This window comes from Aspergillus clavatus, genomic scaffold (genome assembly GCF_000002715.2).
Source record: "Aspergillus clavatus NRRL 1 1099423829805 genomic scaffold, whole genome shotgun sequence".
NCBI classification, from domain to species: Eukaryota; Fungi; Ascomycota; class Eurotiomycetes; order Eurotiales; family Aspergillaceae; genus Aspergillus; species Aspergillus clavatus.
The window spans coordinates 1,358,285-1,382,514 of record NW_001517094.1 but is presented as its reverse complement, the minus strand read 5'-3'; the positions used below and the strand labels follow the sequence as shown (position 1 = coordinate 1,382,514).

General features: G+C 51.1%; 9 protein-coding genes across 9 annotated transcripts, besides 4 other annotated features; 4 read left to right on the top strand and 5 right to left on the bottom strand.

Annotated features, from left to right (window-relative positions):
• Positions 1-370: 370 nt before the first annotated feature.
• Positions 371-399: a microsatellite.
• A 463-nt stretch (positions 400-862) lies between these two features.
• Positions 863-886: a microsatellite.
• Positions 887-1,419: 533 nt separating this feature from the next.
• Positions 1,420-1,443: a microsatellite.
• A 347-nt stretch (positions 1,444-1,790) lies between these two features.
• Positions 1,791-1,825: a microsatellite.
• Positions 1,826-2,548: 723 nt separating this feature from the next.
• Positions 2,549-7,436, bottom strand: ACLA_022760 (uncharacterized protein; the record flags this gene model as incomplete). Its single annotated transcript, XM_001268987.1, has 6 exons — positions 2,549-4,868; positions 4,932-5,742; positions 5,806-6,149; positions 6,219-6,337; positions 6,416-7,039; positions 7,404-7,436. 6 exons carry the CDS (start codon positions 7,434-7,436, stop codon positions 2,549-2,551), a joined length of 4,251 nt encoding a protein of 1,416 aa, XP_001268988.1.
• Positions 7,437-8,909: 1,473 nt separating this feature from the next.
• Positions 8,910-9,863, top strand: ACLA_022750 (basic secretory family protein; the record flags this gene model as incomplete). The annotated part of the gene is made up of 1 exon (XM_001268986.1): positions 8,910-9,863. One exon carries the CDS (start codon positions 8,910-8,912, stop codon positions 9,861-9,863), a length of 954 nt encoding a protein of 317 aa, XP_001268987.1.
• A 452-nt stretch (positions 9,864-10,315) lies between these two features.
• On the bottom strand, positions 10,316-11,536 carry ACLA_022740 (mitochondrial 54S ribosomal protein mL44; the record flags this gene model as incomplete). Its single annotated transcript, XM_001268985.1, has 1 exon — positions 10,316-11,536. The coding sequence occupies one exon, from the start codon at positions 11,534-11,536 to the stop codon at positions 10,316-10,318; it is 1,221 nt and encodes a 406-aa protein (XP_001268986.1).
• A 350-nt stretch (positions 11,537-11,886) lies between these two features.
• ACLA_022730 (uncharacterized protein) lies at positions 11,887-12,280 on the top strand (the record flags this gene model as incomplete). Its single annotated transcript, XM_001268984.1, has 3 exons — positions 11,887-11,909; positions 11,969-12,151; positions 12,223-12,280. 3 exons carry the CDS (start codon positions 11,887-11,889, stop codon positions 12,278-12,280), a joined length of 264 nt encoding a protein of 87 aa, XP_001268985.1.
• A 116-nt stretch (positions 12,281-12,396) lies between these two features.
• Positions 12,397-13,728, bottom strand: ACLA_022720 (ribokinase family protein; the record flags this gene model as incomplete). The annotated part of the gene is made up of 3 exons (XM_001268983.1): positions 12,397-13,259; positions 13,326-13,586; positions 13,653-13,728. The coding sequence occupies 3 exons, from the start codon at positions 13,726-13,728 to the stop codon at positions 12,397-12,399; spliced, it is 1,200 nt and encodes a 399-aa protein (XP_001268984.1).
• Positions 13,729-14,205: 477 nt separating this feature from the next.
• capA (adenylate cyclase-binding protein) lies at positions 14,206-16,018 on the top strand (the record flags this gene model as incomplete). Its single annotated transcript, XM_001268982.1, has 4 exons — positions 14,206-14,252; positions 14,363-14,621; positions 14,682-14,983; positions 15,037-16,018. 4 exons carry the CDS (start codon positions 14,206-14,208, stop codon positions 16,016-16,018), a joined length of 1,590 nt encoding a protein of 529 aa, XP_001268983.1.
• A 1,071-nt stretch (positions 16,019-17,089) lies between these two features.
• On the bottom strand, positions 17,090-19,289 carry ACLA_022700 (uncharacterized protein; the record flags this gene model as incomplete). Its single annotated transcript, XM_001268981.1, has 3 exons — positions 17,090-17,160; positions 17,211-18,903; positions 18,999-19,289. The coding sequence occupies 3 exons, from the start codon at positions 19,287-19,289 to the stop codon at positions 17,090-17,092; spliced, it is 2,055 nt and encodes a 684-aa protein (XP_001268982.1).
• Positions 19,290-20,040: 751 nt separating this feature from the next.
• Positions 20,041-20,747, top strand: ACLA_022690 (uncharacterized protein; the record flags this gene model as incomplete). The annotated part of the gene is made up of 2 exons (XM_001268980.1): positions 20,041-20,176; positions 20,263-20,747. 2 exons carry the CDS (start codon positions 20,041-20,043, stop codon positions 20,745-20,747), a joined length of 621 nt encoding a protein of 206 aa, XP_001268981.1.
• Positions 20,748-20,911: 164 nt separating this feature from the next.
• On the bottom strand, positions 20,912-24,072 carry ACLA_022680 (exocyst subunit SEC5; the record flags this gene model as incomplete). The annotated part of the gene is made up of 2 exons (XM_001268979.1): positions 20,912-21,637; positions 21,691-24,072. The coding sequence occupies 2 exons, from the start codon at positions 24,070-24,072 to the stop codon at positions 20,912-20,914; spliced, it is 3,108 nt and encodes a 1,035-aa protein (XP_001268980.1).
• Positions 24,073-24,230: the final 158 nt, after the last annotated feature.

Sequence of the window (24,230 nt, the reverse complement as noted above, 5' to 3'; positions counted from 1 at the left end):
AAGAAGCTCGCTCAGCAGACTGACTAGCTTCTAGCTAAGACCCAGGGAAGATTTGAAACGTGGACCGACACACACACAGAGAGAGAGAGGGCGAGAGAGATATTATCATATTTACATACTAGTTAACCAGTAACTACTCCAGTCTCCAGAAGAAGGAGGGGAGGGGGGAACCACTCTCTCACTAACTCCAGTGGCTCCGGTTGCGGCGCAAGGTTAAGGATTTGCTCGTCAGGTCCGGTTGACGCCATGGATCAAATAGAAGGACCAAGAAGGAAGAAAGAGGATCCCTCGTGCGCATCAGAGCGGGGACACCCGGACAGCAGAGAGGAAGACGTCGGACGGGCGAGAGGCGAGAGAGAAAGAGAGAGAGAGGGACGGAGGGACCGAGGGACCGAGGGAGGGACTAGGGAGCGAGCCACACTCCACTTGGTTGCATGGAGAGAGGGCCGAATCGAGTAGGGTTGTTGATTATTCGAGATGTGTAACTAGCATCAGTAGACTGACTAAGTCGTACGTACCTGTTGTCCTTGTGAAAAGGACTGAAAATAAAGGGCCGAAATCCGCTGCAGAAATCAACCTGGTGGGAAATGGAAAATACGTAGTAGTGGACTGACGGGGACATCAGTATAGCCACTGAGCCAGTCAAAGACGCTCGGCGACAAAGAGGCCCCAGTGGGGGGATCCATTCTCTGTACAGGAAAGGTTTTCAATGTCGATCAGAAGAAGTTATCAATCTGGCCGTCGAAATAGTTAACCGAGGGGAGACGGAACCATGTCTCGTAGACTCCTATCCAGATTATCTCCGTCTCCTGACCTTTGTCATAGACCGTGACTGTACTTCTGAATTCTGAATCCAAATAATGATAGATAGATAGATAGATAGATACACTCACCTAACCATCCTGGATGAATGTTGACTCCCTAGTAGCAAATAGTGTTCCATAGCCTCATAGGATTGCAACGCCCAATGCCAAGTACAGCGTCCCACTCTTTAGTCGAAAACATTCCCATCTGATAACTCTGTTCGCTGTCTAATCATTCCCCATTTCAGCTGAGAAAAATAGGGCCCTCTACAGAGCAAAATCAAATCCCTTACACATCCATGACTATGGACTATCACGTTAATGATTCCCATCGTTGGGCTGAAATAGATATATTAAGTATCTAAGTCAGCCATCCCATCAAGAATGTGAGCACTTTTGGAATGAACGCCGAAAATGACAGCTACTGAGGCCATTCACGGCTGCATTTCCACTTATTACAACTCCTACCCACAGTAGTTTCCCAACTTCGACTCCAATTCACGTGATACGCACAACTTCAGTTGATTCTGTAGTATTGGTTTAGTTTGGCTGTTTGGGGGATTTGGTTTTTGATGATTTTGACTTTTGGCGTTTTTTCCATCCTTTTTATCTAATCTGATTGATTGATTGATTGATTGATAACCTTCTCTCGTTCAACCACCGTCGAAGTTAGTTTGTGGCTGATATTTAGCGGAAGAAGGGGGGGTATTCGAGAAGGAATTAAAGATATGCAGTAGTTATATATTGAGATGTAAGACATCGACTGAAATGCATGTCAGCTATTCCCCTTGGCTTCCTTCATGTGTCGACTATCGACAGTGATCTTCGCACTGTATCCCCACCATTTTTACGTTTCACAAATATCGGATGATTCAGTCTACCCAGTGGTAAGATAGTACGGGCTCATACCCAAGTATCTACAAAGTAGAAGACCTATCTACGATTGACTAATGATTCTGTGCAACATCCCCATTCCCAATCCCACTGTCTGATCTAATCTGATCAGCATCTAATCTGATTTGTGTCTCGGGCCTCAACTCCTTATGAAGTGGTCGCCCACTAAACCTGTAATCTGGCCCACCAATCTAGGCTCAAGAGTCGAGAGTCGAGATAGAATTCCACCTTCATGTGACGTGTCGTGGAGATCACCAGTCTCTCTCGGTGACGCAATCATCGTAGCTGGCCGATCCTCGACCGGCCTTCGCCATTCCCCCAGTCCATGATGGGTCGAGTATGACCGCACCTGGGAGAAACGAGCCGAATATGACCAGAAAGGAAAATGACAAGAACAACGGAGCCAAAAGAGAGAAGAAAAAAAGGGGGGAAAAGATTAGAAGAAACCTAGTGACTATCGAGTCTACAGCGTACAGAGCTTCCATTCCACTTACATTCCAATTCACCTATCGACCATGCGTGCGGCCTTCCAAACTCCCGGTGGTCTTATATCCGACTTGAAATTCCCTTACGCCTTGAGGGGAACTGGCCATCAGGAATCAAAGATTACTCGGGGCAGCGGAGCGGAGGATGTAGCCGCACCAGGAGATCAACCTCATAAAAACGCCGCGGTTGATGAACGACACCCCCATCATGGTAACTACGAGTCGCAGACAATATCTCCCCCTAGTCTTGCTCCGAAAGCCGGGCCACGGTTCTGGAGTTAGTATGTGGATAAGGATGTCAAATCGTAGAAGTAATAGAATACAGTCGTAAAAAGAAGCTATACGGTCCTTCAATTAATACATGCTTCACTTCTTAAAGATATAATAAGTCAACAGGTTTCGGGAGTTCTCCCGAGGGTTCCCTAATATCCGCCAAAAGTCCTCGTCGTCAGCGACCATCTTGTGCAACTGTACACATAGCTGCACGGTCAATCTCCGCACATCGGGTTGACGATCAGTCAACTGATTCGCAGCAAACTCTCCGAGTCGCTCCAGGGGGTGTTCGAGTGTGCCATCCTTGCGGGAATTCAGGCGACCGATAATGCGAGTCAACACACTGACACCCATGAGGATGGCCCGATAGCCCTTCTCATCCTTCTCCTCCGTAATAATAACATCCAGCACAGGATCAATCACATCAGAAGGTTCACAAACAGTAATGATATCATCTGCAGTTTCCTCCAGCCCGCTAACAATGTGACAACTTCCATCATAATATTTTCGAGCCATAACTAAGGCACTCAGCGCCTTGGGATAATAAGCCGAGAAATAAAGCTTGTTATGAATAAACATGAATCGAATGGTCAGAAGGACTTGAGTTTTCAAGTCCAAGGGTCGACCAAGGGGCTGCTTCTTGTCGTCGGGTGGGCTTTCCAACTCGTCGAACAAGGCCAGTAACATCTCGTCATATTTATCCTCGTCCGTAAAGATAGAGTCATGGTATCTGATAAGTCCTTGAAGCTTACGGTATCCAAGAATATCCATGGTTTTCGCGCGGATCCGTTGGATGCCTTTGTCAAGCATCTCTCGGGCCTTGATGGGGTCCTTCGACCGTGGGCTAATGCTTCTTCGCCGCTCCGCCGTCTCAACCTTCTTCCAGCGGCGGCGAGAAGGATCTTCAGCAGGTGTTGTAGCCTCATCACCGGTTTTCCCCGGAGCAGGTTGACGAAGCTTGTTATCGCGATGTCCAGGTTCGTTGGAGGGAAGTTCTTCTAAAACATTGTGCTTAGGTGGTGATCGATTGACTAAGGATATGTTGGGGGGCTTGGTGCCAAAGAAAGCGTTGTTTTCATTGTTATTCGCCATAGGGGACCCAGTCGGAAGAGAGGAAGATGATGATGGCTCGAGTGATTCCGAAGAATCCGTAACTGGGTCTGGCTGCTGGTTTACTGACAAGGAAGCGTGCGTGAAAGGACCCTTGCTCGTTTCAGCGACGGAATGCGGCAGTTCCGATGCTTCAACGACGGCAGGCCCTGCTTCAGTCAGAAACCCCGAACCACCGGTTAGATGCGGGACAAGATCATCCTGAGTGCTTACCCGATTGTTCACAACAATGGGCGAGTTAGTATCTGCCTTGGAAGGCTTGGGGCTTGGGTTGGGGGGTTGGTTCTCAATTAGTACAATGGCCGAAGAGCTACCTCTCTCTTCGTGGTCTGATTTGCTGGGGGTTGCGTCTTCATAAATGGCGACGGGTTCTGATTTAGCTGCATATTCCCGGGATTCCCGTCGACGCTGAACAGATCCAGAAGGCCCTGCAGCAGGGTCATGAGAAGGTGTCTGAAGGAGCTGTTCTGTAGTGGGCACCGATTGAGGAGTCGGGTCAACAACGTCATCAACGTAGCCTTGTTCTTGGATGAGGTGTGCAGGTGGCGCCAGCGGACTACCCAATTGGGCAAATATTGGAGAACGGGGGCTGCCGATGGCAGCAGAGAACTCGCTACGTGGGGAATGCACGGGCATAATTTCGTCCGAGTTGTTTCTCGAGTGAGTTTTGGTGGGCTTCAGTGGCTGTTTTGAATGTGAATCAGGAGCTCTAGTCTTCGGAAGAATAAGGCGCTTGGGTCGATCTCTGGTGGTGCCGGCAGGGTCGGCTCTGTTGCGGGAGGATCCGGTGCTACTGACTGGTTTTGATGATGGTGTAGATGTTTTCGATTTGGGAGCACTCGGAGAGCCGTCAATGCGATTGCTCTGACGGAGGCTGGAGTCGGTTGCGGCAGTCCGACGCCCAGCATACGGATCCGCCGTTGCGGGACGATTCAATTCAGGTCTGCGAGGCTTAGCTGCTGGCCGCATAGGAGCAGATGAGAGAGATGAGAGAGCGGCGCCTGTGGGGACTGTCCGAACAGATGGTTTAGAAAGGGTGTGGGACGAGGAATGCTTCTCGGGCAATGCAGATTGTGCAGATTCGGGCCGGGGAGGGGGTGTCGCTTTGGCTGGCGCAAGTCTGGCCTTTTTTTGGGCCGCAATTGCTTCTTTGAGGGCGGAACGACCAGCTATGGTGGACGAACCACTTGCAGCACCCTTACGCAAAGGAGCCGTGGTCTTCAGGGCTGTGCGGTCCACGTTCGGATTGGCCGGGTCTTTTTCCAGCAGTGAACGAGACTTGTTGTCCAGATTCGACAGGATACTGCTCATTGTCAGTCAAGAATGTCTCGGAAGTTGTACGCAAAAAAGGCGGTGGTGGACATACTCATTGGCTCTGTCAGGCCATACACGATAGAACATCCAGAAGGTACCGCGCATTGCCTCTCTCACACCTGGATTGGCATCGGCGAGGCACTTCTTGAGGGACTTATCAATCATGTCCAAACCCCCACCATGTTCGATGGAACTCTTATGGCGGCTTTGCTTTTGTATCAATGTCTTCAGCCATCCAGCTGCATAGAGACGCAGTTGAACATTCTTGTCTTGGCAGGCGCTTGAGACGTGCTGCAAGATCCGTGTGGTGAAAGTGGCATTTTCGATCACGGCATCGACAGTAGCATTGCCGTTCTGGGCGCTGATTTTCTTCATGCCACCACAAAGCTTGATCAAATTCTGCATCATGATTTCGACCATGGGATCAATTCTTGGACCACACCGCCTGGCGAAGTCCTGGATCAAGAGACAACCATTGGTTGACATGGTAGTGCGGAGAGAGTTGACGACTTTGAAAATCCCATCCAACAGACTCTTCATGCCGGTGAAGTATGCTGACGCGAAGTCGTCTGGTGCATTTCCGTGGGTGAGGCGCCTCAAAGTGAGGACACCCTTCTCCCGGCGGAGCCAGTTGTCTTCGGACTCCCGGCCCTCAAAATGGGGAAGTAAATCGCGCACCAACTCGTCCACTTGCCGAGCGGAGGACATGAAGAGGGGATCGACCTTTTCACCCTCCTGAGAGGAAGGTCGGGATGGTTGAGGCAGAGGCGCAACATTAACAGCGACCGGATGCGAAGCATGAGTCCGTTCCGACTCCGCTCTTGCAGGAGCCAGACGGCTTTTGGGTCGTTCTGGTTCAGCGGCTGGGGAGAGCACCGCAAAGTCAGAATCAGATGTGTCGCGGAGACGCTGAGGGCTGCACTTACTTTCTCTGCTGAATTCTCTGTAACTCTCGGAGTGGGAAGATAGAACGGACGCAGGCCGAGAGGGAACAGATTCTTGTGACACGGAAGAGTGTGCATGTTCCGCTCGGGAAACGGGTCGAAGAGGCGCACCGGCGAGGCGCGACATTGATCTAGAGGGCTGTATTTCCGCACGAGACATAGGACGATGGACCAGACCATCTGCCCGAGAAGCAGGTCGGGATGTGAAATCCGAATCGGTAGAACCGAGCCCGATACCCGCGAGGATCGCGTTCACAAATGACTTTCTCACATTATGTGCAGCCATCTGTCTCCTCAAATCAGACTTGGCACGTTCAGGAGCGTTTCTACATAATGTTAGCATCATGGAGTCAAGCAGGAAGGAACAGATCAATCCCGAAGAGAGAAGGACGCACTCAAATAGTTCAATAACAGTGGATTTGGCCGTGTTTCTTACAGCGCTGTCCGCATCTTCCAGACACGCCACAAGGCTCGGCACATATGAGCGGAACAAGAGACCGTAATTTTTAGTCATCTACAGCAGAACAGTTGTCAGAGGATGCCAAGGACGGATCTGCGTGGAGTGAAAGAACGGAGTAGATGAATGACTTACGTTCGAAAGCCAGATCATACTCATTTCTTTAGCTCTTGGGTTTTTACTAGTGAGTGCCTGTTCGAGGACATATTGCTCAACCTCTTCACTGGCTGCCAACCACAGATCGGTGAATGCCTGGGCAGCTTGAGCGCGAATACGTTCTCTGTGGTCTCCGAGACGCTCTACAAGCAACGGATAAAGAATGCGGCCTTGAACTGAGATCAAATGATGTTGTTCTTGGATGAACAGCCGCTTCAAGAGATGGCCGAGTGTGGAAAACCCGGCTCCAGATAGAGATGAATGTTGAGACGAAATTGCCAGGCGTACAGACTCGAAGATTGGCGGTACCGCCCCTTCGGGGACATTTTTCTGCTTGATGTCGGATTTGATGCCTAAAAGATGGCCAACCTTGGTGTCCACTGACAGATTGGAATTCTTCAAGGCCACCACCAATTCCGTCGCTCTGGACTCCATCTTGGAAATAAATTGCTTGACCTCCGCCGGGGTCACGACGAGCGGGACATAGAGAAATATGAAGGTAAAGAGGTAGCACAAGAACTTGTGAGGGCTACAGGAGATGAAGAGAGTAAGCGCAAGCGCAATCGTCACGGGGTTCCAAGCAGATGGGTTCAGAGCACAGATCTGTTGCACTCCATGGTGATGATTAGCACGGTGGTCTTCAAGTCACGAAGCCTCTTTGATAGAAAGCTTTAGAAAACACAACACAAGACAGCACGCAGTACGAAGCGCAATACAGAACAGAAGCACAAAACGCAGAACAGAGTACAGAGTAGGGTACACAGCACAATAGAAGCAGCAATTGGGGACACAGAATCAAAGCGGTTGAAACACTGTATAATAGCAGTTGAATCGTAGTGAAGAAGTTGTGGAATCGCAGTGGATCGCAGAAAGTACGCAATGTACGCAGTGGATCTGAGCAATTCGAAAATGGTGAAGAGAAAAGAAACAAGACGGAGGTAGGCGATCGAGGGCGACGAAGATATACCGTCCACCAGACGAGGACGAGGAAAGAACACATACCTGTGCTAAGTTCAGGAAGTCGCGATGGCAGGTAACAGTTGTACAACAGTGACGGCGACGAGTAGGCCGGCAGCGATGGAGCCTTGACGACGCGAGGAAGGTGTATAAAGAGAGGAGATGGAAAAGGTGACGTTGAGACTGGAAAGCGGCGAGTGCGAGTGACTGCGAGTGACAGTCGTCGTCGATCGAAGGAGAGAAGTAGCGGAGGGGGAAATGAATGAGATGCCGATAAGCGATTAGACGCGGCGATAAGCGCTCCGACTCTTTTCCAGAATGTACTGCGACGAGAGATGGATCGGATGATGAATATTTCGAGATGTATATAGATGAATCATAGGAGTTCGCCGAGTGATTATAAGGTGAAATGACCCTTTGAGGACTGAAGCGCGATTGTCGCGCGGGGGAAAGTTTTTGGTTTTTGTGGTTGCGGTGTTTGTTGTCACTTTTTTTTTTCCTTTTCCTGTCCTGGTGCTTTGTTTACCCGCAAGTCGGAGGAGCCATGGTTACGGCGTGGGACGGGAGTCCTATTCTGGATGATGCTGCCCAACTTGCTCCGGCTTGGGCGAGGATTGGAGATTGCGTTGGGAGAATGTGAAGATAATGTGAAGCAAGTGAATAGAGACGATGCGTCTGGTGGATCTGTTGAGTGAGAAGTTACAGGTTGTGTGAGTGATAAGAGATAAATTATTAAAGGGGAAAAGGGATGATCAGATCATCAGAGACATTTGAGATTAATGTTGCGAAGGTAATTAACATGTGGTCCGAGTCTACGGAGGCGTCTGAATAATATATATCCGCATCCATAATAATGGCTCTATACTACAGTAGTCTATAGCTTTACTGCCCAGTGAAAATCAAACAGCTTGTCATTGAGTAGATACTGGAAACTGATCTAGATTTTACTTCTATAGATCGACCGGTCTGAACAAATATCGTTCTTCAAACGATGAACCCCAATTGTTTACTAGACAGATTCTACGTCATCGAGGCTGTCAACAACTCCACGCGATCGCCCCTCCAACAGTGGATCTTCTTGTGAACAAGGGCACTTGGACCATCTAGATAGTGACTTACTACGCAGACATGCTTATTATTGTTTAGAGGCTTGATCTAACTAATAGGCTGCGTGAGGCTAAAACCGCCAAATTGATGCATAACACTCAGATAATTGGCCTGATGTCTGACAACACGATTTGTTGGTACCTCCTAGATACCTACCTACAGAGTACAATTCGCATGCTGCTGCCGAGTAATTCGAAGTATATCTTGCGTACCCGAGCAGATGACATCTGTAAGGACTGCAGTAACTTAGGTAGATATACCCCATGCAGCTCAATCTTAGACCAGTGTCTCAGCGCGGCTGAAACTTGCGTCGACAATAAGAACATCCTGGTCCTGCAGCAATCTTCTCATCGATCGGTAGCCTTTTGTCTCAAAACACTCTCTGAACCCAAGCCAACCCCCAGTCCAGATGTCAACTTCCCCCAACCCACTGCCCTCCGCAGTCCCCAGGATCCTCGCCCCGCCAATTGACTCCGAATCACCAATTCATGGACAGGAGATAGTCACATCACGCGATAAACCCCCAATATCCAAGCCAGGGCTCCCCAAACCCACCCTCCGTCTTCACATCAACAATGTGCGCCATCCAGCCGTCCTCTCCTTCCTCTCACTGGTCCCCGACCTGGCATCAACCCTCGAGACCGCCCTAGCTGCCATCATTCAATACCTCTATACTCCCCCCTCACCATCATCCACCAAGAAGCATCCCACACCATCCTTCACCCCCTCTATCCCCCCCACGCGCTCTGTCACAGTCCTGCTCCGCGACATCGACGGAGTCGCCTATACCACCGGCACAGACCTCGACGACGACCACAAGGAAATTCACCTCTCACTTTCCTACATCGCAACCAGCACAGCCAAGCACCCGCGCCCCGCAGCCGAAGCCGAAATCACTGGTGTCCTAACCCACGAACTGGTGCATTGCTACCAACACACGTCTCCGCGGGGGGCCGCCTCTGAGTCCGACTCGGACTCGGACCCCGCCCCCCGCCCACCAGGCGGCCTGATTGAGGGGATTGCCAATTTCGTGCGTCTCAGAGCAGGTCTGGAGCCGCCGCATTGGAAGCGCCCGGCGTCGGCGAAGGAGCGCCCGGACAAGTGGGACCAGGGATATCAGCACACGGCGTACTTCCTGGCGTGGCTGGAGGACGTGCGGGTTGGGAAGGGTGCCGTTGGCATGCTGAATGACCGATTGCTGCGGGTGGGGTATGTGGGTGAGGATGCGGAGTCGGATAAGCAGGGTTTCTGGAAGGGGTTGTTTGGGAAGAGCATTGCCGAGCTTTGGGAGGAGTATGGGGAGTATCTGGATCGGGTGAGGAACAGTGGGAATTGGGAGGATGAGATCGTCAATCTCGAGTGACATGTACGATCCGTGTAACGTAGATGCGAAGAGCTCCCGGGGTGTAGTCTCAAAATACCCCCAGCGAACGAGAAGGTTCCCACCAGTTGACCATACAATTCTGAATGCTTTGCTTATCATTGAGGAATGAGTCTATTGCGTACTTCTATACACCGATACTTAGGTAGTAATGTATCCGTTTCAAACCCACATCTTGCTCCAGTGTCCAATCCGTGGTGGTAAAGAAAGAGGCGGAGAGTAGACCAAAAACCCATGAGATAAAACAAAAATAGGAAGAATAAAGAAAAAAGAAAAAGAAAACAAAATAACATTGCCCATACTGTACAACACCTGTCCTCGCAAAGAAGGAGTAAGTAGTAATTCCTTTGTCAAAATATCCCTTGGGACAGCCCTTTATGTCAAATAATACATCACCATTCCAACATCAGCACCGGCTTCCGTTCAAATTTATCTTACACAATCACCTCACCCAGGTCGACATGGACCGGCTTCCAGGGTGCGGTTCCTTCCTCCTCCATCGAACTGGGCACACGGACATTGAGGGGGCTATACAGATACCAGCCCTTGAGGGCGGCAACAGCTGCCCTTGACCGAGCCTCAAGCAGACTGGCGCCAGCGCCCTCGCCCAACTTATCCTGACCAGAGAAGATTCCAACGACGAAGACAGGGTGTCTGCTCTTACGACCGGTTTCACTGATGATCTTGGCGACGGGAGGCTCAAAGTTCTCGCGCGCACACAACCGGGTGAGATCGCGGGCGGGTTGCGAGAAATTGAACAGATCGGAGATGTTAAGGTGTCGGGAGAGGATGTGTTGCTCGAAGAAACGCTTGGCCGCAGGACGACCGGCGTGAAGGTAGATGGCGCCCATCACGGCACGCACAAATGTTGCACTGGCCTGTTCGGCGGTGACGCCTTGGGCGCTCTGGGACTCGGCGACTGACTGCGCCAATGGTTCGGCGACCTCCTTAACCGGATCACCGAATTCGTTATCGTAGACAATTCTGGATGTGACCGACTTTCTCCACGACTTGCGATGTTCGTTGGGTCTGGCGGTACCAGTAACGGGCTCCGCGTTGAGATCCGTGCCGGGAACCACCCTCTTGAACTGCAACAGACCGGGGTCGACCTCTCCTCCAGGGGCGACTGCCATCTCAACACCCCACTCCCGTGCCATTGCGGCGAGAGTCTTAGGACCGACATACGCATACATGGCTGCGAAGATCACGGTCAGGGGGAGCCGAGGATATGTGCATACGAGATGTTCGGAGGCGTAATGAGTGAGGAGGTCATGGCCTAATGTAGCCAACGATTCATTGTTGAAATCAGGGCTTGGGTCCGCGGAAGCATCTACCAGAGAGCGAGCTAGTGTCTCGAGCGGTAATCGCGAAGGGAGGTAAAGTCGTGCATGGAGTGCGGCAAGTTTTGGGGACTCGCGTGCGGCTTTGACCGGGGGGGAAGGGAGGAGGTATCTCGACTGTCGGGAGTTGGAGGGAGGGATTGGCGAGATCAATGTTTGTTCGTCAATCAATTGAATGTTTTCGGCTTGAGAAACAGGCGAAGAAGTCGACTGATGCCGTAGACCGGCATAAAGACGTTGATGCAGGCGGACATTAGTTCGGGCCCGTGGTGAAAGGACTGAATTGCTCCATCGAAGGAGCTGCAGTCTCTTCATCTGGACAAATATGTATTCCCCGAGGGGTCTGAACCAAGCAATACCGAGAGATTAGAAAAAGCTGGCTGCCCAGAAGAATGGAGTGCAGGGAAATTGGGAAATCCAAATCGCTCAAATTATACTGGACATGCGAACTTTTGGTCGCTGGAGAAAAGTCAAGCTCAGCGGAAGTCACGGGATCTGGTGATCGAGTGCTGACGCTAGGCCGTATTCAGCACTAGCGTCACGGGATCTCTGGACGAGGGACGTCGATGGTCAAGTCGGCTCCAACCCGCCTGGATCGACTGCTTTTCCCGCTATCCATTGTCCACCGTTTCTTCCTATATTCGTCTATTCTCTCTATCGACAAGATGGGCGGAGGCGGAAAGATCCCGTATGTATCAATTGCTACAGCGCCGCCGCGAGCTGCTGCTAACCCATGTCATGTCGTAGGTACCCTAAGGAAGTCTGGTCTCCCGCTGGAGGCTGGTACGCTCAGCCTGCAAACTGGAGACTTAACACCGCTATCATGGGCGCTGCTGTCCTTGGAGTTGTTGCAATGACTTGGAGCATCAGTGCCGAGCGTGAGCACCGCGATAGAATGCCAGAACCCGGCAGATTCTTCCCCAGTCGCTAGTCAGTTCACCTTGCCTGTGTACCTTTTTTTTTGTGGGGATTACGAGCTGATATGTATAATTTCTCCTCAGCTGGAGCAAGCAAATCATTGAACACGAGAAACAGCAGGCCGCTAAGAACGCTTCATAAAAATCTCGCCCCGATCGAAGAGAAAGGGAAAGGAGGAAGCGTGTGATGGCATGACTGGTATTTGTTTCATCTAATTGCGGGCTGTACGACAATAGAAGGGCGTTTCTTTGAATCGGTCAAGTGTTCCGAAAGTGTTTTCGGGGAGACTCTTCGAGTGTTCGATACAATTTCTGCGTGTACAGACGGACTCGTTCCGTAAATTCAGTTCCGTTCCAGAGTTCCCGTCCATCGCTTGACCTTGTCATTCGGGGTACCCCGATCTGTTCCACCACATAGCCTGCGGCGACAGTGGCGCAAATCAAGGCCATTGGCATATTGTCATGCATCCCCGATTTCCTCGTGGCACTCTGCCAGGCCTCGCATTCGGAAAAGACCGAGTCAATGACAATGCCGGGATCTCTCCCTGCACTGATCAGACCCTGAGCTAAGGCTCCGAGAAAAGAGTTTCCGGCTCCCGTAGGATCGACAACAGCTGTAGCTTCCGAAATACTAGGTTGATGGTAGGCCGGGAACCAGATCCTCTGCTTCCTTGAAAACGTATAACTGCCGTCTTTCCCTGCTCGGATGACCAGATGCCCTTCCCCTTTAGGTCCGATACCCGATTGCAGGATGGTTGCCACCACATCCCGGCCGGCATCATTGTCCTCGCTCCATCCGGGCTGGCCGAACATCATACCCAGCTCTAACTCGTTAGGACTAACCACATCGACCACTCGAGCTGCTTCAAAGAATTTCTCCTTTTCCTCTGGTGTACACAGATCTGGTACAGGTTCCCACACAAAGATTGGTCTGGTCGTAGCATCGGCGGCGGAACGAACCTTGCCCGCTTGTTGCAATTCATCTCGTCTGCGCATTATATCTTCCACAATGCTAATGCAGCGGGATGAAGAACACACCATGTGGAATGTCTTCGAAATGACCTGGGAGTCAGAGAGCATTGAAGGCTCAAGCCGCAGTTTGGGGGTTAGATATTTAAAATCTAGTCCGAGGTTGTTATTATACAGAGGCGTGTGGGGGTTCCGTAGCAACGCTGAATGAGACCTACCTCGCTTCTCATTCACTCCATACCCATTCCAGGCCCTGGTGGTCAATCTTCCAGGATCTTCCCGTATGACACAGCCAGTATCCCATGTCTTGATGACATCCAGAACCTCTGCAGGGAAATCTGAGCCAACATCCACAATCCAGCTCACGGAGTTCGAATGCTCCTTGCCAGCGACGAGACGGGCGCCGATTACGGCATAAGAAGCTGCACCGCCGATGACATTCTTCACATCAGGTCTGGATCCGCCGAATTCAATCTCATCTATAATCCGTGAGTACGTGCCACCAGTACTGGTTGTCCCGCGACGGGCATACTATTAAAGCATACCGAGGATAAACATGCCCAATGTGCAGAACTCGACCTCATTATCAACTCCTTCAGCGAGAGGTACTTGCTGAGCCATGATCTCCGATTCCAAGATTTTTGACTGTATCTGATGGCGAGACTTTCAGGTCTAGCTAGGCCATCTCTTTATCCTATGGAGCGATTATTCGCGGGGAACTTAGTACTACAAAGCTGCATGATATGGATAACGATAGATGGGTACATGCATTACGGTTTTATACAAACAACGTCATGTAAACTGGTACTATTTCCAACAGCTTGGTGTATGGTAACGTAAGCGCCAGCTAGTGTGGAGCTGGTGGCCTCAGGAACAAACGGTCAGGAGCATCTATCTCATCATCGCTGGGAACTTACCACCATTGCTTGAATCCCACCTGGTGATTGCTTCGAGCATCGGACTTTTATCCTTTTATTTCAGTACTATACAATCCTTGAGCTCAATTGAAGCGTGATATTACCCACATAATCCCACCTCTTGGAGAACTCATCATCTTGCAAGTGACCTCCTTGCCTCGCCAGGGGCTTGAACTTCAAGATGGCGTCTGGTAGCCATATGCACAACTTGACAACCCTCATCAAGCGGTATGTATATCGAATTATTTATCTCTGAAACTTGGTTAATTTCTTCCGGTCAATCTATCTGGTTGCGCATGGTGGTTGTTGCCCACTCGCTGACGATGTATACTCAACAGGCTGGAAGCCGCGACCTCCCGTTTGGAGGACATGGCCATGTCGCTTGATGACCCTCACACCCCTCCAAAGCACATTGGAGCTGCAGCTACCCCTGAACCAGTTGCATCCATACCTCCCAAACAAGCCCCCGCACCCCCGGCGCCTCCTGCAGCCCCTTCGCTCCCTCCACAAATCGAAGACTTCGACGCATTGATCAATGGTGATGTTCGCAGCCTCGTGGAGCTGGGCGACAAGATTGGCGGTCTTGTCGCGGAGCAGGTGAGATATGCGGCTCGAAACAGAATCATTCACCTTCCACTTTTCTAACTCCTGCTATAGTCCAAGGCTGTTCTTCAGGCCTTCGAAGCCGAGCGCACCTACCTATACGTCTCCACCAAGGCCCGGAAGCCCACGCCTCAGCCGCCAGAGCTCATGACCGAGCTTCACACTGCGTCCGACACCATCAACAACATCCGCGAGTCAAATAGGGCCTCGCCTCTCTTCAACCATCTCAGCGCTGTCGCGGAGGGCATTGTTGCTTTGGGCTGGTTCTTCGAGCCGAAGCCTTCTGAGTTTGTCAGTGAGATGATCGGAGGCATTGAATACTACGGCAACAAGGTGCTGAAGGAGTACAAAGAGAAGTGAGACTCCGGGTCATATTAGAGGCAGTGCATGGACACTGACATTGTTGCAGGGACCGCACCCACGTCCAGTATATCCAGGCCTACTATCAGATCTACAAGTCGCTTGCCGCATACTTGAAGAAACACTATCCTAAGGGGCTCACCTGGAATGAGGAGTCTGGTATTGATGCGCAGGAAGCTCTCAGACAAATCAAGGGTGGTGCTGGCTCTGGCCGGGGGGTACCGCCTCCCCCGCCTCCTCCCCCGGTGCCGACCTTGAACGTCCCTGGAGGAGTCCCTCCTCCTCCTCCGCCTCCGCCGCCTGGTGCGCCCCCGGCACCAGCTGCCGCACCAGCCGACATGTCCGCGGTGTTCGCTCAATTGAACCAAGGCGACGCCATCACATCCAGCCTGCGCAAGGTTGACAAGTCAGAGATGACGCACAAGAACCCCAATCTGCGTACAGGTTCGACCGTTTCCGAGCGACCAATCTCGCAGGGCAGCATCTCCCGTTCCAAGTCTCCTGCCCCGAGTAAGAAGCCCAAGCCGGATAGCATGCGTGGTCGTAAGCCCCCTCGCCAGGAACTCGAAGGCAACAAGTGGCTCCTCGAGAATTTCGATAATCCTGATGGCATCATTGAGATCGGCGCTCAGCAGAACCAGTCCATCCTCATCAGCCGGTGCAACAAGACCGTCGTCAAGGTGTCCAACAAAGCGAATGCAATCTCCATCGACAACTGCACTGGTCTCTCCATCATCGTGGACTCCCTGGTCAGCAGCCTCGATGTCATCAAGTCCTCGAAATTCGCCCTGCAGATCGACGGTGTCGTCCCTACTCTCTTGCTTGACCAGGTCGACGGTGCCACCGTCTACCTCGGCAGCCAGAGCTTGGGCACAGAGGTCTTCTCGAGCAAATCCACGGCTGTCAATATCATGCTTCCTCCCAAGGAGGGAACCGATGAGGATACCAAGGAGTGTCCCATCCCGGAGCAGATCAAGACATACATCAAAGATGGTGTTCTAGTGAGCGAGATCGTCGAACATGCAGGCTAAGCGCTGCTTGATCTTCGTGCATAGATAAGGGGCACGCTTGGGTGCAAAGAGCTCCCGATCGAAGAGTACTGCGATATGTATCTAAATGCCATTGTAGATAAGGGTTGAATACAAACTCTTCCCTTTAATCCCGAACTTTCTTCAAGTCTGTCATCTAATACAAAGTGCTGACGATTACTATAATGATGTCCATTGTTTCCCCAGAGATTATATACGTATGATGGAGTAATTAAAAAGAGAAACAACCGTATGGAACAAACCCAACCAAGCCATTATCAGACACCCCAAGGAACGGGGCAAGAATTCTCCAAGGCATAGTTCAATCGCACCACAAGGTATGAAGCGGAAGACAATTTCCGGAACCCAGAAAATTCAAGATAGACTGAAAGAGGGCCATAGATCAGTAGGCAAATGAGAAGGTAAGCTCTGCGGTGGAAGCCGAGACTGAACAAGGAAGGTAAAATGGATGCGTGACTAGCATGAGCAATGATAAAAGATGGGTATATTGCATGTTCTGCTGAGTGCCTGGTCACTGCGTTTAGTTTGAATGAAGATGAGATGAGAGCTGGTGCAGAAAGAAAGACTCCGCGATGTTGCACTGCGTCGTTAGTCGAGGCTGGTACTATGTGCACAAGTTGCTCAAGCTGTTTAATGGTGAGGAGGTGTGAGAAGGAGCAGTTCAAGAAGAATGACAATATGATCAATGGAAGGAAAAGAAAAGTTTATACCAATGGAACGCCGGCTTGGAAGTGTCAGGCGAAAATGATTGATTAAGTCTTAGGTCTGTTGATGAACCGTGTCCGTCAATTTGAGGTTGAAGCATCGTGCTTGTGAACATCGAGACCTCTCAGTCTCTTAGCAAGTAAGCTTTCCCCGACTTCAGACCCACCAGAAGAGCTGAATGGGTAGCCGCCATAGCCGGTTTCACCTTTATTGAGTTTGTGATATGTCCTGACATTGGAGCTGTGGGAGTCGGAAAATTCGGCAAATCGCGGCGGTGGCAGATCTTCCCTGAGTGATGGGATGGGCTGAAAATGGTGAAGTTTCCTTTCATGCTGAAGATTTCCGAGCTTAGCGGTAGCTGCGTCGTCCCGCGCCGCAAACGTTGTATTTACAAATGGTCTTGTTTGAGGATTGCAAGACTGATCAGAAGAGGGAGGCCCATGCGCTGCAAAAAATTCTGATGCTGGACACATGTCCGTCGCAGGCTTTTTGTAACCCTTGTCTGGTCTCGCATTGACATGGGTAGGGTTAGTTTCACGAGCTTGTTTATACGGAGTATATCGAGGGTCAGGATATTGTATCTCGTTTCGTAGCTTCTCTTTACCGTCTGGCACTCGGTTGGCAAAGACGACTCGAACACTCGAGTAGAGATAATAACGACCCCTAGACGGACAGCAGATATTCAGATGGATCAAGTAACGTAATATCGGCTTGTCTCCAGGATCCTCGGAAGCGTTTAGAGAAGCTTCAGGCCGATCTGTGCCATAGTTTTTCCGAGCATTCAAAGGCATATCGATAATCGGGCCAGCCGAGTAGCTCCTTTGGCGGATGAAGGTCTTAGTGCCAGGCTCCATGTCGGTAAGATCGTAAGGGACGAGGAAAAGCTTGACAGCCGTCTTGTTTGGATTCTTAATCATAATTTGTAACTGGCCCTGCTGTGGTATACGATAACATCCACCAGTGGGGCATTTGGGCGGTTCTGTGCGTCGACTTCGTTTCTCTCTTCTCCGTAATGCTTCCAGGGCCTGGTACTCTGACCCAATGCCACTATCAGCGATCTGGTCATTATAGGGACGAGCAGGGCTTTGATAGCGGCGACGCCGATTGGATGTTGAAGTGTCCTTGGGTAAAGAGTTCTCCAGGTCGATAAGACCCACATAAGGACTTGGATTGTCATCTTCGATCGAGCGCCCGCTTCCCGAAGTCGGGTAACTGTAAAACACCGCAGGGAAGGGAACAGTGGCATGCGGCGGGCACCTTAGACTGGATTTGCACGTTCCTCTGCCCAGAACGCCAATTTGCGCAGTGAAATCGAGCGGCTTAGAGGGATTCATCGACATTCTTCCACGGAGAATTGATTCCTCATAGGATCCTACCATCGGTGCATGAGCTTTAGAGGAGGCTTCAGAAGCAAGAGAGGGTCTTCTTGTTCTCCAAGCTGGGCTTTGTACGGACGAAGCCAATTGAAGGCTATACGAAGAGGTCAATGACTTCCGGGGTTGATGAGCTCGGAAAGAACTTGAATCGTGAAATCCCCTGGGAAGATGGTTAGAGTTGAGGTTGGCCGCACCTGGGAATGGCGGGGAAGAGGACTGGAATTCCCGGAACGTCTCTGGAGGCAATGTGCGACGGCGGCTGACTTTGTCTATATCTGCCGGGTGTTCACGAAATTCATTCTTCAGTGAAAAGTCCAAATCGGTGTTGTTCGCCTGATGAACCAAAGGACTCGTTGGAGCTTTCAGGACATAGCTGGAGGAGAAGGAGCTCAAAGATGGAGCTCGTGGACGGAAGCCCGGAGAGGTACCCAGATCTGAAGCATGATTGGATTCCTGCACTCGTGACGGATTGGTGAAAACAGGCGTGGAGAACCACGGCGTGGTTGGAGAAGAGCCCAGCTGAGGGCCATGAGCGAGAGAGCTGAATCTGGGTATGGGAGATTGAGGCGGATGGTGTTGGGTTTGAGCACGGTCAACCCCTTCTCGAAAATCACCAGAATGCAGTGCTGAGCGAGGACGTTCTATATCCGCTGGGGATGCAAGTTCCGGGGATCTTTGCCAATTATCTCCATCCACCGAGTGCTCAACTCCACCAGATGGGTGATTCACCCTTGAGCTTTCATCTGACGTAACTGGTGTGGAAGGTCGAGAGCGAGTTTCTCGGGCCTATACCGTTTGTTAGATGGACGAAAGCACATGCAAGCTTGGATAGGACACCGGGGAAGGCTCATGCCGCCAATAATAGTCACGGGGAATGTCGCAATCATGAGACGTACCATAAGAGGTTGAGCCCAAGCTGTAGGATCAGCATTCTTGATATACCGTATTAATTCCTCTCGATCACTTTTCCGTATCTTCGGGGAGGCAAGCGTTGACTGGAGACTATCATTTGGAACACCAGTACTCCTTCCAAAGGAGTCAGGCTCTTGATTGTCCTCATGGTATCTACCCCAAGTGGACAGCCCCTCTTGATTTCCCAACTCCTCCGAGTGGTAGTCATCAGACCATCGGCTGTATAAACGCCGACGATCTGGATCCTGAAAGATAGGCATGGTCACAAGGATTGTAACTTCTAGTAAAATTCATCAAAAGATAGTCGAGCATTGCAAAGAATGACCTTTGGGTATAGAAGGAGGTCCACCGAGAGAACTATCTATGGGAAGCAGCAACCCGACTGAGGTTGCAGTGGTACGACGGGAGGTGGTGGCGGTCCCGGTAAGAATGGAGAAGGGGTGATTCGGAGGAGGGCGAGAGAGGGAAGAGGTTGGAGTCAGACGAAGAGAGAGAAACGGCAAGGAAAGCAGAAATCCCGAAACAAGCTGGTCTACTGGGGTGATGGAAGAAAGATAAACGAGGAGGAAAGTCGAGGTTAAGTAGATACTGTGCTGGTCTGGCGGAGGAGGAGACCGTCGGCGAGTCGGGAGGAGAAATTAGTTAATATGAATCATCACCAGCATCCTCTCATCCTGTCTTCTGCGTAGAAACATGGCATATGGAAGTATCTTTTTTCACGTCATTCGTTTATTATCAATCTCCACTTGCAATGTTCAGAGACTGATCTGCAATAACTAGAATTCCAGACATCGTCACTTGCTCACTTATCGCCGACTATCTATCAGTTCCTTTGCGATTCCCCAGCAAAATTCCGCCTGAAAAATTTCCCCCTCTGATCAACCAACACTGCTTGCCACGTTAATTCTCGCAATTGTTGCCCGAACACACCGCTTCAACCAATATCAAAGCCACACATCTTCTCCTCTACTTTATTCGGGCTGAATTAAATCCGTCTAGCTCTTATCCACCATGGTCAAACGCTCTCGTGACGCCGATGCCAACGCCAACTCCGCAGAGAAGCGGACCACCGAACCCCCCGTGAAGAAGAGGAAGGGCTTTTCGGTTGGGCCTGCAAATTTGCCTGATGGCACCTATCGTCGCAAAGGTGAGACAGACAAACAGATAGCTCTGTGGCTGTTGGCCCCTTCTTAACTTGCTCTCTTGTACTGACCTTCAAACCTCCAAAAATAGCCCAAAAGATCAAAAACGACCTGATCCAAAAAGCAAAAATCAAGAAAGCCTACGCCAAAATCAAAGCGGAAGAGCTCGCCTCCGCACCGAAGAAATCCATCTACGCGACCGAGGAGAATGGAGAGGACGACGCGCATGCAGACCAGGCCACTCTGGAATTACACCCAGACCGGCAGGCTATGCTGAATGCACCTTCGGCGGAGCGCCCCGCCCGACCTGAGCGCCCTGAGCGATCCCAGAACCAGGACCCCAAGGAGCGTCGGAATAAGAGGAACCCCAGACAGTCGGCGTTTGCGAGGGAGTTGGAGATTGCAGAGAAGCGTAGACAGGAGGCAGAGAAACGCAAAGAGGACCGGGAGTTCAGACAGAAGAACCGTGAGGCGATGCTAAGGGCGAAACGGCCTGATCAACACGGGAAGAGGAGATTGGGCCGGGAGAGCCAGGTGTTGCTTGATCGGATTGAGCGAATGGTCGGTCAGTCGTAAGAAGCTGTCAACGGCTGTGCTTGATGGATCTAGGTGTGGTCGAAAAAAGTCTTTCTCTCAAAATGATACCCATTAGATATGTTATACTACATGTGATTATGAAATGATGTGCAAGGTTTATTATGAACTTAGATTGTATTGTGACATTATTCTTGGAGCCATGACTACGCAGCTTTGTGTCCGGTCCCACTCCGTGGCTTCTTGAAGCATGCAAATTCCCCCTTGGTCCTCTCTCTGAGCCGCTTCAATATGCCTCTCATCTCACCAAGCTCCGACTGAAGCCTAGCTCTGGCTTCATGCGTAGTTCGTTGATCAAGTTCCACATAGATTTGGCTCTGCACGGTAGATGCTTCGTCTGTGGAGTACTGGGACAGCGTTTGCGCAATAAACTCGGTATCTAGAGTGGCCTGCATCAGGGCAGCTAGAGTGTACGAAGGCCGCGAGCCGAATGCGCCCAGAAGGGAGGATGAGATCTGTGTCAGCAGGTGCGTAAGAACCATGGTCAACAACGGTGATGGCGCAGTAGATGATGGCCGATTGGACGCCTGGGATATACACGACGGGATTGTGGTCGAGATTTCCGTATGGACAAGCACAACAGCAAGCAGGGTATTGTATACGTAGGGGCGAACTTGGTCCGGGCGGGGGTTCGACGGCTCCCAATCCGGAGCAGTAACGCCGTTGACAATCATGGAGTTTAATTTGTTGACTGTCGGCTTAGTGTATGACTGGAATAAACGGTCATCGATTTGACTGAGCACATCGCGAATGGTCTTGGCCTCCTCGGTTAACTTGACGGAGAAAGCGGTTTCAAAATTCGTGATGAGATGTGGAACGAAGTCGGCCTGGAGAGCTCTGATATTCGACAGTGTGAGGAGGATGCGCACATTCTGGGCCATGTTAGTTGATAAGGAAGGCGAATAGTGAACACATAACAACTTACTCGATCGTGAGCATCGACAGCATCCGCAACCAGAGCGGCTGAGTTGCTATCGGTTCCAGTGAGTTCCCCTGACGGGCTAGGAAGGATCCATTCGCTATCCTCTTCGAGGACCATGGGATGCTCGGCATTTTCCACCAAACCACTGAGCGCCTTGTACACACTGGAGACGAATTGTGTGCGCACCATCTGGAGTAGTTTCGCAGGAGGCTGCGTGACGACATCTACTGCCCCCGGTTTCGCCATCGCCTCCGAGACATAGAGGATTTTCTGCATTCCACCAAGGATTGCATTTTCAAAGGCGACAAATAGTCCAGGCATTTTCGTGAGATCCTTTCTCTCGACATCTCGCGTCCAATCTTCGAGCATTTTGCAAATCTCCGCATCCTTGCCCCAAGCGGCACATGCCACCCGAACAGAACGTTCACGGGCAACACTCACAAGAGCCTTGAGCAGATCATGAGTGTTGCCGCCATTCGCCACGGGCTCTAGTGCAGCCATTTCGCTCGCCGCGGTGCCGATGATGATCATGAACTGGCTGAGGTAGTGCAAACCGCTCAAGGAGTTCGAAAAAGGCGGCCAGAAAGCATAGTCTTCCCAGAACTCGCCACACTTAGGGGTGGGTATTGGCATATTCTTAGGATCTAATTTGAATCGCGACTCTGTGGGAGTGACGCCTCGACTGATCGGACTATTTGGAGTTGCTGGGGAAATCGGAGACGTCAGGAAGGAGGCATCATCCAAAGGAGCGTCAGCGAACAAAGACAGAACGCTTCCACGGATCAAGTCAACCAATTCAACAACGCCGTTCTGCAGCTCCTTCGTCTCGCTTTCAGAAAGATGGTGATGTTTTCGGCTTTCGCCTTCAAATCCAGGTGGGAGAAGCTTCTGCTTGGTCCCATTGATGAAGGATTGTGCTACTTCCCAAAAATCGAACACCTCGCCAAGTAGACCTCCCTGTGATGCAAGTAATCTGTTAAAGTATGCCAGGATACATTCCCAGAGCTCAACAACCTGATCGGTGTCTAGTACTCCTTGTATATCGGTCGCATCTTCCCGGGGTGCCAAGCGGAGATATGAAGCCACTGCTTTCGGGGATGGCTTCTCGCCCGCAGCGAGCCTTCGTCTGAGAATCTCGATCTCCATCTTGCAACGTCCACAGAAGGCGGCGATCTTGGTCTTGAGATAATCATAGCGGCTGAGGAGCCATACCCAGATGGGATTATCCTCCACACCCAATTCTAGCAGAGCACCAATGAGCTCCATGTGCTCTTCCACAGTACCGGCCGCTGTGATTGTAGTTGATGTGGTAGGTGCATCGCTGAGGCGTCTCCATAGATCACGTTTGAATGTTTGGATTTGTTGATCGACTTCGAGCCACATGCGGCCCATAGCTAACACAGCATAGGTGTCGTCATCCGTCAAAGGTCGGCCACTGCTGGCTGCTTGATCTGCGATGTTCTTAGCTTTCTTGGCGAGCGTTCTTGCTTTTGTGTATTGCTCAAAAATGGAGTCATAGTCTCTCTGTTTGATTGATCTCGAGAGAAGACCGCCTATTTCATAGACATCGCGATGCTTCTCCATTGCGTCGACAACCGACTTGAGCATCTGTTCCCTCTCGCGACCTCCCAATGCGGGGCCCCAGACCTCTTCCGCCTTGACGCATGCCTCGAGAAGAGGCACACGAATACCCTTCATGCCATAATCACTCTCCTTTGTCAAAGCATTCTTTCCAGGACCTACGTTACCGGGAGACGCAACTCGCGATGCTCCGGAAATACTCCTGAAGTGCCCGGCCGACCTGCGATTGTTCTGTGGAGAAAACGGAACATCCGCCGCTTTCCCTTGATTTCTCATCTCTGTATATACACTATCGATTGTTGCCTTGGCCCTCACAAAGCGCTCGAAGTTTGCTTCAACGAGGACTTTCAAGGACGCCGATTTCTGGTCGATAGATCTCGAGAGAAAATCCAGCCCCTGGAGGAGAGATTCTATAGATGCATCGGAGTGGGCTTGGGAAAGAAAGAGAGCCGGTGAGAAGGAGGTGGATGAGAGCAAGAACCGGTTGCGCAGGCGGGCCTCATCTTCCAAGGACAGTCCTCTCCTCTTTAGAATCTTCAGCACACTGTCACCTGTCCCCAGAGGATCCGGCTCATCGATCTTGGCAAGATTTTCGCGAGAACTACTGCCCGTGAAAGACCCAAGACTCATCCCCTTGCCGCTATGACTGCGCTCAAGGGCGAAGTAGCGGGATCTTCTCGCTCGCGAACCATCTCGTCCCGAGGCTTCGTCGTCGGAGGGTTCACTTTCGTCGAGCTCCGCAGGCCAATCCTCGGGGTAAGCGGATGGTAGATTATAAAAATTGGCAACGTCGGCGTCGTTCATGGCTGGCAATGCGCCAGGGCTGAGATCGCAGGTGGTAGGGACCTCGGGCTCAGGACACGCGGCTGCAAGGTTCAATGAGTGACGAAGACCAAGTAACACCTGCGGTGTAGTATAGTTTGCATGAATCCCAGTTGTATAGCTCCACCAGAGTCGAGTGA